The sequence below is a fragment of the Ictidomys tridecemlineatus genome, chromosome 11 (genome assembly GCF_052094955.1).
Source record: "Ictidomys tridecemlineatus isolate mIctTri1 chromosome 11, mIctTri1.hap1, whole genome shotgun sequence".
Classification (NCBI taxonomy): domain Eukaryota; kingdom Metazoa; phylum Chordata; class Mammalia; order Rodentia; family Sciuridae; genus Ictidomys; species Ictidomys tridecemlineatus.
Genome location: NC_135487.1, coordinates 91,799,577 through 91,814,060, shown reverse-complemented (window position 1 = coordinate 91,814,060; position 14,484 = coordinate 91,799,577). Strand labels below are relative to the sequence as shown.

General features: G+C 38.0%; 1 protein-coding gene across 3 annotated transcripts in view; it reads right to left on the bottom strand.

The window, feature by feature from the left end:
- Positions 1 to 14,209, bottom strand: part of LOC101977349 (EEIG family member 2-like) — a 111,988-nt gene extending 97,779 nt beyond the window's left edge. For 2 of the 3 annotated variants that reach the window (XR_013427965.1, XM_078026846.1), the window contains exon 1: positions 13,720 to 14,209. Coding sequence is in view for 1 of the 3 variants with exons in the window: in XM_078026846.1 (XP_077882972.1) it covers positions 13,720 to 13,928 (209 nt within the window). In the remaining 2 variants the exon portion in view is untranslated. Of the gene's footprint in view, positions 1 to 760; positions 2,955 to 13,719 lie in introns of those variants that run through there. The other variant, XR_013427966.1, reaches the window with a different exon arrangement.
- Positions 14,210 to 14,484: the final 275 nt, after the last annotated feature.

Genomic DNA, 14,484 nt, shown 5'->3' with positions numbered 1-14,484 from the left:
ACTGAGCCATTGCTTGCAATAGCCAAGATACAGAAATAACCTAAGTGTCCCCCAAACATGAAGGGATTCCTTACAAAGGTGATATGGTGGTATCCATCCACAATGAAATACTATTCATCCTACGGAAACAGAAAATTCTGCATTTATAACAATATGGATGATAGTATGTTAAGTGAGGAGATTATGTTAAGTGAAATAAGCCAAGTAGTGAAAGAAAAAACCTACACTCTCACTTAACATGTGGAATCTAAGAGTCAAGATCATAGAGTGGAGAATACAATGGTGTTTACCAAGTCTCATGTGTGTGGCAGGGAGGCAGGAGACAGCCAGGAGGGTAGATGGGGAAAAGGGGAGAGTTTGGTAAACAGGCATGAGGTTAAGTTAGATAGGAGGAGGGCTATAGTTAGCAATAATGTGTGTTTCAAAATAGCTAAGACAGAATTTTTAAATGCTCTCATCACAAAGAAATGACAAATACTGAGGTGATGCATATGCTAATTTATCTGAAACATCACATGGTACCCCATAAACATATGTGAATAGTTTCTTAATTAAAAATAAAACTATAAGAAGGAATATTTACTGGTTTTTATAGATACACATAAAGCATTACATAAACCACAAAATGTTATGATTTAAGACTTCACTCCAAAGCTTTTATTATTTCCCTGTTTAAAATATTTCTCTTCTTCTGCTAAACTCCTGAAGTCTTCAACACATAGGTCTGTAGTAGTTGCATTGTAAAGAAAAGATACAGGAGCAAGGGATAAGAATTTAATGTAATTTTGATATGTATTATGAAAGTATTTTGCTGGTATTACCACAAAAGTTCTTATCAAAAGAGAAATACATAATTCTAAAGGAGTAAAATGTATGGGGGTTTTCTGTAACAGGAATATTAAATAGTGGAGTCAGAAAAGCCTGTATAGCCCACCGAGACATTCTTGGAGAGACAGTTAAGGAGAAGAATGCAAAATGTTTACATCATTGAGATTAAGAATGAAACAGCAAATATGACACAGTTGGAGCATGACAAAACATCACAAAGAATGCTGCAAACTTTAGTGTGAAGCTCCATTTTGGCTGTCTGGGTTATCCTTACAATAATGATATCACAAGCATACAAACTCCTGCAGCTGAAGTAAATTACCATCAAAGAAACAGCAACACTACTAGCTAGCTCTTCTTTGAAGGAAGGTATGGGGAGGATCCTGGAAGGGCTCTATCTACACATCTGTGAAAGGATGAGATTCCAAGGAGGCTATATATAAAAGGCCTGTACTGAGCATACGTCCTGGGGTATTTCTTTAGTGTAGTGGCACAGTTTTTTTTTCTTTTTGTGTCATGAATTTTATTTTCAATATTTTTATTGGTGTATCATAGTTATACACATTGATGGGATTTTTTGTTACATATTCATACATGCATGCTGCAGTCTGGCTGGTCACAAATCACAAGCCACTGGAGCAGGAACAAACTTTATTTCTGAACTCCACCAGCACACTCCACACATACTCCCCGGGAATTCTCCCAAATGCCACACACGTGGCATTCTCCTGGGACACACACCAACAGGAAATCCCTCCTCAGGAAATCCCTCCTACCACACTTCCCCAACCAATGGGAACTCTCCAGGAGTCCCACAAGAGCTCCAAAGTAGCAGGCTGAGGCTGACAGCAGGGGTCTAATATCCAATTGAATGCAGATCTTAACATAATCATTATCATCTCAGTGGCTTGCTGGCATCATCTTTCAACCAAAGATGCCATGCATCATTCCTACTTGGCTATGGCTCTTAGCACATGCACACATTATAATAATATAATTTGGCCAATATCATTCCTTAGCACTTTTCCCTCACTCCCCTTCTCCCACTCCCTGGTCCTTTTCCTCTTTTTGACCTCCCACTGATTTTTAGGAGATCCACCCCAAATTTTGTTTTCCTTTATCTCTCTAGCCTCTACATATCAGAGAAAAACATAACAACCCTTGATCTTCTAACTTTGGCTTATTTTGCTTAACATTATACTCTCTGCTTCCATTCATTTTCTTGCAAATGACATAATTTTTATTTATGGCTCAATAAAGTTTGATCCTGTGTGTACACCACATTTTTTAATCCATTCATCTGTTGATGGACACCAAGGCTAGTTCCATAGATTGGTTATTGTGAATTGTTTTGCTATAAACATGGATATACATGTATCCTTATAATATGATGACTTTAATTCTTTAGGATAAACACTGAGGAGTGGTATAGCTGAGTCATATGGTGGTTCCATTTAAGCAACTTCCATACTGATTTCCATAGTGGTTGTACTAATGTACAATGCCACCAACAGTGTAAAAGTGTCCCTTTATCTCCACATCCTCTCCAGCATTTATTATTTTTATTCTTGATGACTGCCATTTTGTCTGTTGTGAGATTTGCATTTCCCTAATTGCTAATTATGTTGAACATATTTTCATATATTTGTTGGCCATTTGTATTTCTTCTTTTAAGAAGTGTCTGTTTAATACATTAGTATGTTTATATTTATTAATTGGGTTATTTGATTTTTGAGTTCTTTATATATTCTAGATATTAATCCTCTCTCAAAACAGTAGCTAGGCAAAGATTTTCTCCCATTCTTTAGGTTCTCTCTTTCCATTCTTAATTCTTGCCTTTGCTGTGCAGAAGCCTTTTAATTTGGTGCTATCTGGTTTATTACTCTTAGCATTATTTCCTGAGCTTTAGGGGTCCTATTGAGAAAGTCATTGCCCATGCCTGTATGTTGGAATATTGATCCTATATTTTCTTCCAGGAGTTGCATTGTTTCTGGTGCAATGATGGCACAGTTTTACTGTGGAATCTCCTGCTGATAATGATCACAATTGATACAAATAAGCTTCATCTTTATGCATGACATTGCATTACTTGTCCTGTCTGACACCACCTCTCACATCTAGGAAACCTAGAATGAACAAGGTAGGTGAGTTAGAGAAACTGCAAAAAATATATATATATATATATTAAAACATCTTCTTAATTATTTTAAATGCTAAATAGATGTTTCTTTGAAGGCAATATAATAAAGCAGAGAGTTATATAGCAGCTAGGTTTTATACAAGTTAGAGTAGCAAAAACAGTTTTCAAATTCATTTTGACTTGTTACCAGCTGATATATTAGTTTTCTCAAATGAGGAAATGCTAAGTGCTAATGTTGCAGTCATTACTGAGTTCCTGGTTGCTGAAGGAAGCCTGGCATTTTATTAGTATAATGAATTTACAATTCTTAACTTATTTAATTGCAAATGTATATTATCTGTATTATTAGCCTGATAATTATATTTCCATTAGTAGAAATCGTGTCATTTATAGTGGCTCATTTACAGTTGCTTATAAAAGATTCTTTATTAATTTAGTCTAAAGCAAAATTTTAGGACCAATTACCTTCTTTTGCAAGCTCTATGAACAATCTTTTGTATGGAAAATAAAATGGCTCTGGCACTTCATGGATACATGGGGTGGTGTTAGAGCTGCTGTCTTCATTTGACAAGAACAGTCCAAGCAAGATGGTCAGGTGAGCTTGCTAGAAGCCATTTATCAACAATAAGGAATGACCAAAATGCACAGAAGAGACATAAAGAGGATATTTTAAAAATATAAAACTTACTGGGAACCTGAACAGGTCAAAAAAGATTAACAATAGGAGATAAAATGTTAATAATTTGTTTAAACATCAGCACTAGAGAATTCCCAGAAACTGCTATTGAAATGTGGTTGCAGTCTGTGGATAAGGAAATATATAAAATTTATATATTTTATATATTTAAATATATAAAAATTTAAATATATAAAATATATAAAATTTCAGAGAGGATGTTACTAAATGAGCTTACTCTAATGCTATGCTACTGATGACTCATATGAAACAATAACAAACATGCAAAGTCTAAAATCACCATTATATGTAGTTCCTCATTTCTTCAGGCTAAAATAGGTCTTGAGTGTAAGTCAGATTCTAAGCCACAATGCATGGAAATACCAAATGATTAGGAAGAGTCTGAAAATTTCTTCCGAAACTAACTACCAGGGTTAAGACAAAAAAGAAAAAAATGTAAAACAGCAGATGGACTTCCAACCTTTTGTTTGTTTTTAATACTCACATCCCTATTTTCTCTTTTTTTAGTTATTAATTGTCCTTTATTTATTTATTTATATGCGATACTGAGAATCAAACCCAGTGCCTCACACATTCCAGGCAAGTGTGCTATCACTGAACCACAATCCCAACCCCCTATTCTTTCTTATGCTATACCTTGGCCCTAACAATGTTCCAGTCTCTATCTTTAAAAATAAATACATAAAATAAAATTGCTACTTGTTCTTGTTTTCCCCCTTTTACCTAATTCCATTTTTCTCGTTCTCTTTATCAACAAACCTCCCAAAAGTACAGTTACACTTTTTGCTTCTGAGCTTCACCACCTGCTCACACACTTAGCCCTGGAAACCTGGTTTTTGCTCCTAGGACTCAATGAAAGGTTTCCTTCAGAGCCACTAATATCTTGTCAAATAAAGACAGCAGCTCTAACACCACCCCATGTATCCACACAGTGCCAGAGCCATTTTATTTTCCATATTTTTATTGGTGTATCATGCCCCTCATTTTCCTGAAACAGGTCTCTTTCTACCAAAATTCCATCCTCTGGCCCTTGGGTATTGTTCTATTTGCTATCCCTCAACCACCTACATACCTTCATACACTTTAATTGCATCTTACATTCAGAGATCCAAAAGAAATATGTATAAAAAAATAAAGGCAGTAAATTGTAAACAATAGGGATATCTAAAACTAACAATCTTTAATTTACACTCCAATTCTGAAAGAATAATAAGTATGGCACTATTAAAATAACATATGCTAAAGTTCTTAACAACATGGAAAATGCTTATTTTATAATGTCAGTTTTAAACAAAACATGTTAAAATATGTGTATGCAATTTAGTTTCAACTATGTAAAGAAATGAATCAGAGGAAACTAGAAAGCTATACTCCTGATGGGTAACATTTTTCCTTCTTGGTAATTTTATGCATTTTCCAAATTTTCTATACTGATCTTGTTATAATTTTAGACTCAGTAAAAAAGTGAGTTCAACATCATATTGCTGGGATGGTATTATGGTTCAATGGTAGAGAGTGCTTGCCTAGCATGTGTAAGGCACTGGGTTTGGATCATCAGCACAACAGATAAATAAATAAATTAAATTGAGTTATTGTGTCCATCTACATCTAAAAAAAATTTAAAAGTTCATATTGGCTACACACATTGAAAGGAAAGTGACCACAACACTCAGAGCAACCAAGAGATCTTTATTACAGCAGTACAACAGAGGAGAAAAAAGAGAAAGAGAATAGAGAGAGAGAGAGAGAGAGAGAGAGAGAGAGAGCGCAAGAGAGAGAGACAGAGAAAGTGAGAGAGATAGCAAGGGAGAGAGAGGGGACCGGCAGGAGGGAGTTTTTATAGCCCAAATCTAATGGGGTCTCTGGGTCTGCAAGCTGCCTTGTTGGCCCAAGGGGGTTAAGTATTTGGCCTTGAGTGACAGGCTGAGTGTTCAAACTTGAGCAGGGGGGTGAAGCGCTCAGCCTTGAGCAGGGGCTTGGGCATTTGGGCTTGAAGCAAACAGGTGATAAAGAACCAGACAGAGGGTTTGAGAGGCCAGGTCATCCTGCATCTAACTTTGTTTGGCATGCCCTGCAGACAGCTTACTCAGCCTGTCCTGCACCTAACAGAAGTAAGCCCAATTTTTATGTTGGCATTTACACAAAATCTAACACCCAATACACTTTCCATTCTTGTCCCTCACTATATCCCAAAACAATCTCTGCTCTCTTGCTGGACACTACGTTTTCAACATTCCTTCATGGTTCTGTCCATGTCTTAGCAAATCTGTCAAAAGTGGGAAATGTCAACCCTGAAGAACTTTGTTCCCTAAACCCTAAGACAGAGGCTGGAGGACAATGCTCAGAATCACCTAGGAAAAAAAGAAATTCTTTTATTCAATCCATAATGAATATATTGGTAGCAATAATAAACATAAAACTCACAGGCTAACATGACACATGATAACATTTGCTCTTGAGTATAAACTGCCATACAAGCTAAAAATTTGTAATAGAATTTAGATACATAATCTGATCCTAAAAAAACTAAACTTAATAAAAATAATAGCCACTATATAGATTATGGAAATCAAGATAAATCAGAATAATAAAATCTTTATACATTGTACAGACAGGAGAATAAATACCAAGAAAAATAATTTCATTGTATTAAAAAAAATAACAAGTAGTTTAATGCCTGAAGCAGTATCTAATAGATATTCAACAGGTATTTGTTAATAAAAGAATGCACTTGTCCAAGGAATTAGATTGTGCCTGATGGGAATTAGTCAGAAAACACTTGTTTTATAAAACAACTTTTTTGGTATAATTCACATAATATTCAATTTACCTATCTAAAAGATATTTTTAATGGTTTTTAGTATATTCAGTATGTGAAATCACCATAATCAATTTTAGAACATTTTTGTTACCTCCAAAAGAAAGCTTGCACTCATTAGTAGTCATTCTGTACGTCCCTCCCACCCCTCAGACTCAAGTCACAACCATTTATCTACCATTTCTTTCTGAGATTTTGCTTTTTCCAGATATTTCTTTTTAATTTTTTTAGACTTCAGCACTCAAAACTTACTAAATCTGTAAAAACAATAAGATTGCAAATGTTTTATTTGCCATAGAGATAAGGAGGGAAACATCAGTGGAATGAATTGGACAACATGACTCACACTTCATTACAAGCCATTTTCCCAAATTCACAACTTTCACATTTGGGTGATCTTAAAAAAAAAAAAGTTAAAAAAGAAAAGAAAGGAACTTTCACTAGATGTAAATAGGCCAAATCATTTAATCCCTCCACATGTTTAAATTGACTACACTTTTCTAGCTGGGAATGTATTTTCCTTATTTTAGTGAGCTTAAATAATGTACCCATGGTAATGAATAAGGCCTGGGTTTAGATCCAGAAACCTTCTCTATCAGCCTGTTTCATAATTACTCCAATATCATGGAACATAATAAGACATTTCCTTGGTTCAGTTTTAATAGTAATAAGAATTTTTAAAATCCATACTACTTCGCAGTTTTTCAGACTTTTTTCTCCTAAATGTGGTATTTTGAAATTCTTAGGTATGCTATATAATTATATATATAAAGTCCATTTCCATGTGTTCATAAACTTTAGCACCCAATAGAAGTAGTAGGAACTGGGCTATTTAAACTACTTCTTCATCTCCATCCCTTAATTTTCAGAAATGAGTTTTATTTAGAAAACAATGAGGAACAAGTACCATAGCCTACAAGCATCTAGGAATGGAGGGAATTCAGACACAGAAATTAAGGCTCTGGAGAGGTTAAATCATAGTGGAAACTTCTGGAGTGGAACTGAAGTCTTGTACCCTTCTCCCAGCTGCAGACTTAGATAAGGTGTGAGGTGTTTAGTTTGTGCATGGACCCACCATAAACTGACATTTTATCCATCTTTTTTCCTCCATGAAACAAAAGAAATGGAAATACAAGTGCTTGTTACCACATGCTTTTAAGGCTTAAAAGCCTATCAATAAGCATGCTGTATCAGTGGTTGAGGAGATCACTTTATAAATTGCCAGAAGAATCTCTAATGGAGATTGAAGTCACTCTCCCTCCCCAAGAACCATGAGGGAAAAGAGAGATAGTCCCCTACTTGCACAAGGGGTCTCCCTTTCTCCTCTGACCTCCCTATGCCTCTCCCAAACAGGCCAGGCTGCCTTGGGAGGTGGCTGGGAGAAAAAGCAAGGCTCAGTCCTCCATGGCTGCTGAGGGCCATTGCCAAGTAGGAATGATGCATCAAAATTTTCTTGCCAGTGTACCCCATGTTAAATGGACTTGCCTTGGAATTTCGCTGTTGACATTGCATGTAAGGTGACTTTGCTCAAGGTGATGAGGGTGGATCCAGGTTTAAGGTGTATCCTGCAGGTTTGAGGAAGTATCCCGGTTTAGGGCGTTCCCGGTTTAAGACAATATGGGTTTTAGGGAAGTTGGAGGTTGAAGATTATTGCTGCTGGGAATAGGGTGTTCCTGCTGCTTGAGTTCCTGTTGAGTTCTCGTGGAGTAGGGGATTTTGGGTGGCGGCAAGATATATATATATATATATATATATATATATATATATATATATATATATATATATATATATGATACTCACAAAATTTAATATTTAACTAGAACTCTACAGATTTATGGCATCGAGTACATTCACATTGTACAGCCATCACCACCAACCATCTTCAGAACATTTCCATCTTGGCAAATTACATTTTTTCACCCTTAATAAAGATAACTTCCAGTCCCTGGCAATCTCCACTCTACTCCTAGAGTACTTTTGGACTGTTTATTTTTCACTTAGTAAGAGAGGTCCACCACTGACTAATGGGTGGTGTCTATATTTGCAGGCCTTGCTGCACATACATGACTGAGTGTATTGTAAGGACAGGTAACAGAAAATAGGGAAACAAAAAGAGGTGGAGACAAAAACTAATCATATGGATCTCTATCCACAGGCTTAAGCAGCCCTGCCACAGATCTGCCTGATTATTTCACATCAAGAAATTGACCTTCCACCTGGTGCTGTGGCGCATGCCTGTAATCACACCAGTCTGGGAGGCTAAGGCCGGAGGATTGCAAATTCAAATCCAGCCTCAGCAAAAGCAAGGGGCTAAGCAACTCAGTGAGATCCTGTCTCTAAATAAAATAATAAAAAAAAGGCTGGGAATGAGACTTGGTGGTTGAGCGCACCTGAGTTCTATCCTGAGTACTAAGAGGAAAAAAAAAACATAATAAACAACAACAACAACAAAAAAAAAAAAAAAAAAACAGAAATTGACCTTCCTATAATCCCAACTACTCAGGAAGCTGAGGCATGAGGATTGCAAATTTGAGGGCAACTTGGGAAGCTTAGCAAGACCCTGACTCAAAATAAAGTTTGTAAAAAGGCCTGGGAATGTAGTTCAGAGGTAGAATGCTCCTGGGTTCCAATCCCTGTACAGGAAAGTGATAAACAAGAAATTGATTTTTGGAGCCATTTTCACTTTGCAGATCCACCAGCAGTTTCACAGTTTTCCTGCCTTCACAGGAGGCCAGGCACATCACAGCACCACTATAGCTTCATGTCCTCAGTACTCATCCATGAGAGGATTCTGCTGAGGGTCCTGTAGGCACCTTCCATGTTCCCCTCTTGAACCATCACAGTCCTGGCATTGAACTTCACATGTTTTACCATGATCTTGGATTGAAATCTAAATTTTGTAGAACCCTGAGCCCCCAGAAACCAGCTAACCTGAAGTACATTTGCTTGCACTGATGCTTTCTGTGAAGAAAGCATTTCCTAGTGCAGCCTCTTGAAAAACAACTTGGCAATGCCTCAGAGTTAAACAGTTATACTATGATGGAGGAACTTTCCAAAGTGTTAAATAAAAATTGATCACTGTATAAGCCTAAGCCTATATTTCTATAGTTTACTAAATCATATTAGTTAGTAGAGTGACTGACTGGACTCCTCAAAAATTGAGTATTGAAAAATATTCTTTTTAACAGTCATGTACTTTACTTGAATATAATAACACATTAATAATTAGCTTGGGTTTATAAAAATCTGGGGCTTGGTCAAAATATTTACTCATTTTTTAAAATAATGGTAGAATACACATAACACTCACCATCACAACCATTTTTAAGTGTACAGTTCAGTTTAGTGGGTTAATTACAGTCATGGGGTTGTGTGCCCAATCTTCAGAACTCTTTATCTTACAAAACCAAAACTCCATTTCCATTAAGCAACTCCCCATTCCACTATTCATTCCCTGGAAATCACCAATCTAACTTTCTGTCTCTATGAATCTGACTACTCTGGGTCAGATTAACTAATGTTAAGTTTAATTATGCAGTATTTGTCCTTAGTTCACATAGCATCGTATCCTTAAATTTCATTAATGATGTATCAGAATTCCCTTCCTTTTTAAGGATGAATACTAATCTATATGTGTGTATGCCAAATTTTGTTTATCCATTCAACCTTTGATTGTCACTTAAAATGCTTATACCTTTGGCTACTGCAAATAATGCTATGAGCCTGGGTGTCCAAATACCTGTTCAATTTTTGTTATCAATTCTTTTGGGGACTTATACCCCAAAGTGGAATTGCTTATTAAGTTTCTTCAGCAACTTCCATACTGTTATTCATAGTGGCTGCACTATTTTACATTACCTGACCAACAACACAAGAGGGTTCCAATTTTTCCATTCCCTTGTCAACACTTGTTATTATTATTATTTTTGAATAGTAGCCAATCCTAATGGGTGTGAGGTGGTTCCTAATTGTAGTTTTGATTTTCATTTCCCTAAATGCTGTACATCTTGTGCTTATTGGTCATTTGTGCAACTTATTTGGAGAAATCCTTTGCCCATTTTGTAATCAAATTTTATTGTTGTTGAGTTGAAGGAGTTCTTTATTTACTTTGGAATTTTAAAAAATATTTATTTTTTAGTTGTAGTTCGACACATACCTTAATTTTACTTATTTATTTTTATGTGATGCAGGGCCTCACACATGCTAGGCAAGCACTCTACCCCAGCCCATTACTTTGGGTATTTTTTAAAAAATATTTGTAGTTGTAATTGGACATAATAACGTTATTTTTTTATTTTTCTATGTGGTGCTGATAATCGAACCCAGTGCCTCACACATGCTAGTGCCTTACCACTGAGCCACAAACCCAGCCCAACTCTGGATATTAAACCCTAAGGGATATGTGATTTGTAAGTATTTTCATGCCATTTCACTATCGACTTAACAAGTTTTAAAAATAAATAAAACTCTTGGGTTTATATGAAACTTTAATATCTTCATCACTATTGAAGGACTTAAAATATTATACTTCTCTAGCTTGTACATTTTCCTCACCCAGTTCTAGGTATGACATTGCTGCAGTCTTTTTTGAGCTGTGTGATAATTTTAGACTTAGACCCCTGGGTGAGAAATCTAAACTTTTTTTCTGTCATGTAATGAGGAAGCCACATAAGACAGTAAAAAGTCTTGGACCAGTAGGGAGAAAACCCAAAGTTTAGACCTGCTCTATCACTTATTACTAGTGTAATACTTGAGTAAGTCATTTAACTTTTTTGACCTTAAGTTACATGTTTACAAAGCAGAATATTAATGATTGGCCTCCTGTGAACCATTCACCTTTATAAAGGGTGGACACCATTTTCACCATGTGGTCCAGCAGTCATGTTCTCTGGTATCTAATCTAATCTTATATGGATATGAAAACATATCCATATAAGACCCTAACTATGCATGTTTATAGCATCTTTATTCATAACTGCCCAAACTTGGAAGCAATCAAGATGTTCTGATGAAAACAAATGAATTAAATTCTAGATAACAGAATCTTATTAAGAACTAAAAAAAAAAGGTTAGGAAGCCATGAAAAGACATGGAGGAAGCTTAGATGCACATTACTAAGAGAAAGACACTAGTCTGAAAGGGCTCCAAACTGTTCAATTCCAACTACGTAAATTTCTGAAAAAAATTTAAAAAATTTTTAAAAAAAGAATTGAGGATGAAGGGGGGAATAAATAAAGAATCAGAGTTTTCTCATTCTCTGCTCAGCCTAAAAGGTAAAAAAAGGAACAAAAAATGAAGCAATATGCTTACCTGTGTTTACCTTGATTAAAGCCAGATTTTAGTTGGAAGAGAAAGGGTGAAGCTTATCACAGGATAGTTTTTCATTTCTGAGTCTTGCAGAGGAAAAAATCAAATGATACCCACTGCACCTTAAAACCATTAGGAAGCTGCCTATTTAGAAACTCTTCAGCACAGAACACACTTTCCCCCTTTATCTGGCATCACCCTGTTTGATGTTACACCTGTATCAGAATCTCGGCATTACACATATTACCTGTAGGAACTTTGAATCATTTATTGACAAAATGTGGATCCCTAAGCTTTCTGTGAGAATTAAATAGGATAGTATATTTCTGGAGGATTGTGAGTTCAAAGCCAGCCTCAGCAATGGTGAGGCGCGAAGCAATTCAGCCAGATCCTGTCTATAAATATAAAATACAAAATAGGGCTGGGGATTTAGCTCAGTGGTCCAGTACTCCTGAGTTCAAGCCCCGGTACCAAAAAAAAAAAAAATTATATTCAAAAGGCCTAGTGGACATGTTTGCCTGCAATGACTAAATAACTGACTTAAGAAGGTAGCCAACAAGTGTCCTGAACACCAGGTGTCACCATTGGGCCAGGAGTACTCACCTAACTGCTCCAGGTAGTGGGGTAGAACCTAGCAGCAAAACAAGACTGTCACTTTCACCTACAGTACATTCAGAATTGATACAGGCTTTTCTGTACCTTGGGAGCTGGTATTACAAACACACACACACACACACACACACACACTCACACTCACACACACATATTATTTGCACCATTCATTATTCTCTTACAGATGTGCCAAAAATTATGTACTATAATTAATTAGCTGAATATCCTCAGATTTGTTACCAAAATTTATTTTTTAAAATTATGCTCAGTGGACTATTTATTAATTTTGAGAATCAATAGAGACACATCCTTTAGTTTAGCCAACCAGACATTATCGGGCTCCCATAGACTTCAATATTGCCACAGTGGACAATTTTCAGGCTCCAATTCCACAATCCATTGACATTATTTCAAGTTTGTGACCACTAAATGTGGGTTAAACAAAGATTATTAAACCTTCTCTTTGACCTCAAGAACTCAAAAATTCAGTTATAAACATTTTGTTTTCTATTTTCTTGAAAAGAAAAAACACCTGAGGGCAAATCTATCAATCTGTGAATAACCCTGAAATTACTCAAGGAACATTGCCACACCTGACTACATTCTGGAATCTACTAATGTCTCTCCCAGAGAGTGCATAGGGCACACAGGGAGAGGCTCATTTCAAAATGTGCACAGAGTTTGGGCTTCCCTCCTGGTTCTAAGTCCCCCACATTGAGACTCACAGTGGTCACTTCAAGACAGGTAATTTGATGAGCATTAGCTTGGAGCTGGAGGTGCAATCTATAGTCTCATGGACTGTTGCTTCATCTGCTAGGAACACTTGCCTTAAGTTAAGGCTGTCCTGGCCTACCTCGACTCAATCTGGGCGTGCAAAATCCCTCCTAGCCCACCAGAAAGAAGAGTGACACCAAGCACAGGCTGTTCAGAGCAGATTCTTGGAACTTGAGCAGCTGGGGTCATTTTTAACAACAGCTCCAATTCCACTTTGTAAGAAGCACTTAATGCTTCTTAAGGAAAAAAAGAAGCATCCTCTCTCTTCCTTTGGCCATCTCTCCCATTCCTAGAGAATTGGGAGGAAAGAGCTGTCACCAGGAACCATTTGGAGCCAGGAACGCAGAAGCCAAGGCCAGCCTAGATAAACCTATTTGCGTCCTGACTGGTTTCAGACAGTCCCTGAAGCACAGCAAGCTCAGGAGGCTGGCTGCCCAGCTAGAATGAAGGGGCCAAGGGAAGGGTTGCTGTCCATGAACCAGCCAAGGCTGCACAGGGGGCGTGGCAGCTCAGGAGGAGCAGGAGGCGCGGAGGGCGCCTTACCTGGAGGAATCCGGGGTGAAGCTGCTGCCCTCTAGCAGCCCCATCTTGCAGAAGAGGACCCCAATGAGGTAGGGTACCGAGGAGAGCTCCTCCAGCTCTAAGTCCACCTTAAACTTCTTCATCATTGTGAGAGCCACGCGCCGGCGAGCGGGCTGCGCAGGCGGGCACCACCGTCTTAGCTCCGTTGAGCCCGGTCCGCCTAGACCCATGGCCGGTCCCCAGCTGGGGCCGCGGGCACTGCGGGCAGGCCGGGCAGGAAGGCAGCTGCTGCCTCTCCTGGCTGCAGCGGCAAGAACCCAGCCGACCTCCACGAGTGGTTGTGCTGCAGCTGGCCCAGGGAAGGGTGCCCTTAGGTGCACCCCTCGCCGCAGTGGCCATCCTTCTGAGAGCTGTGAAGGGAGAAGTTAGGAGTTTAGTCGCTGTCTCAGCCTCAGCGACTCGAGCCAGGGGCGCCCTCAGCGCCCGGATCTGCAGTGCACTGCAGGGCGGAAGCGGGAAGCACCGGGAGGGCGGGGAGATTCAAGGTGGGCGGGCGCCTGTGGGGGAAACTAATCTGGAAAGCAGTTAGTGAGTCACGCCTCTCTGGGCTTAAAGACAAATGCAGCCAAAAAAGCTTCCTTCTACAGCTTCCTGGGCGCCTTTGGTTTCAGTTTTTGCACCGCCTCTTTTCTGCCCTTCCCCTTCAGTGATTTCTTTCCCTTGGGTTCCAGAGTTAATAGGGACTGTCAGAATATGACGTTGTTTTAGTCAAATTGAAATCCCAAA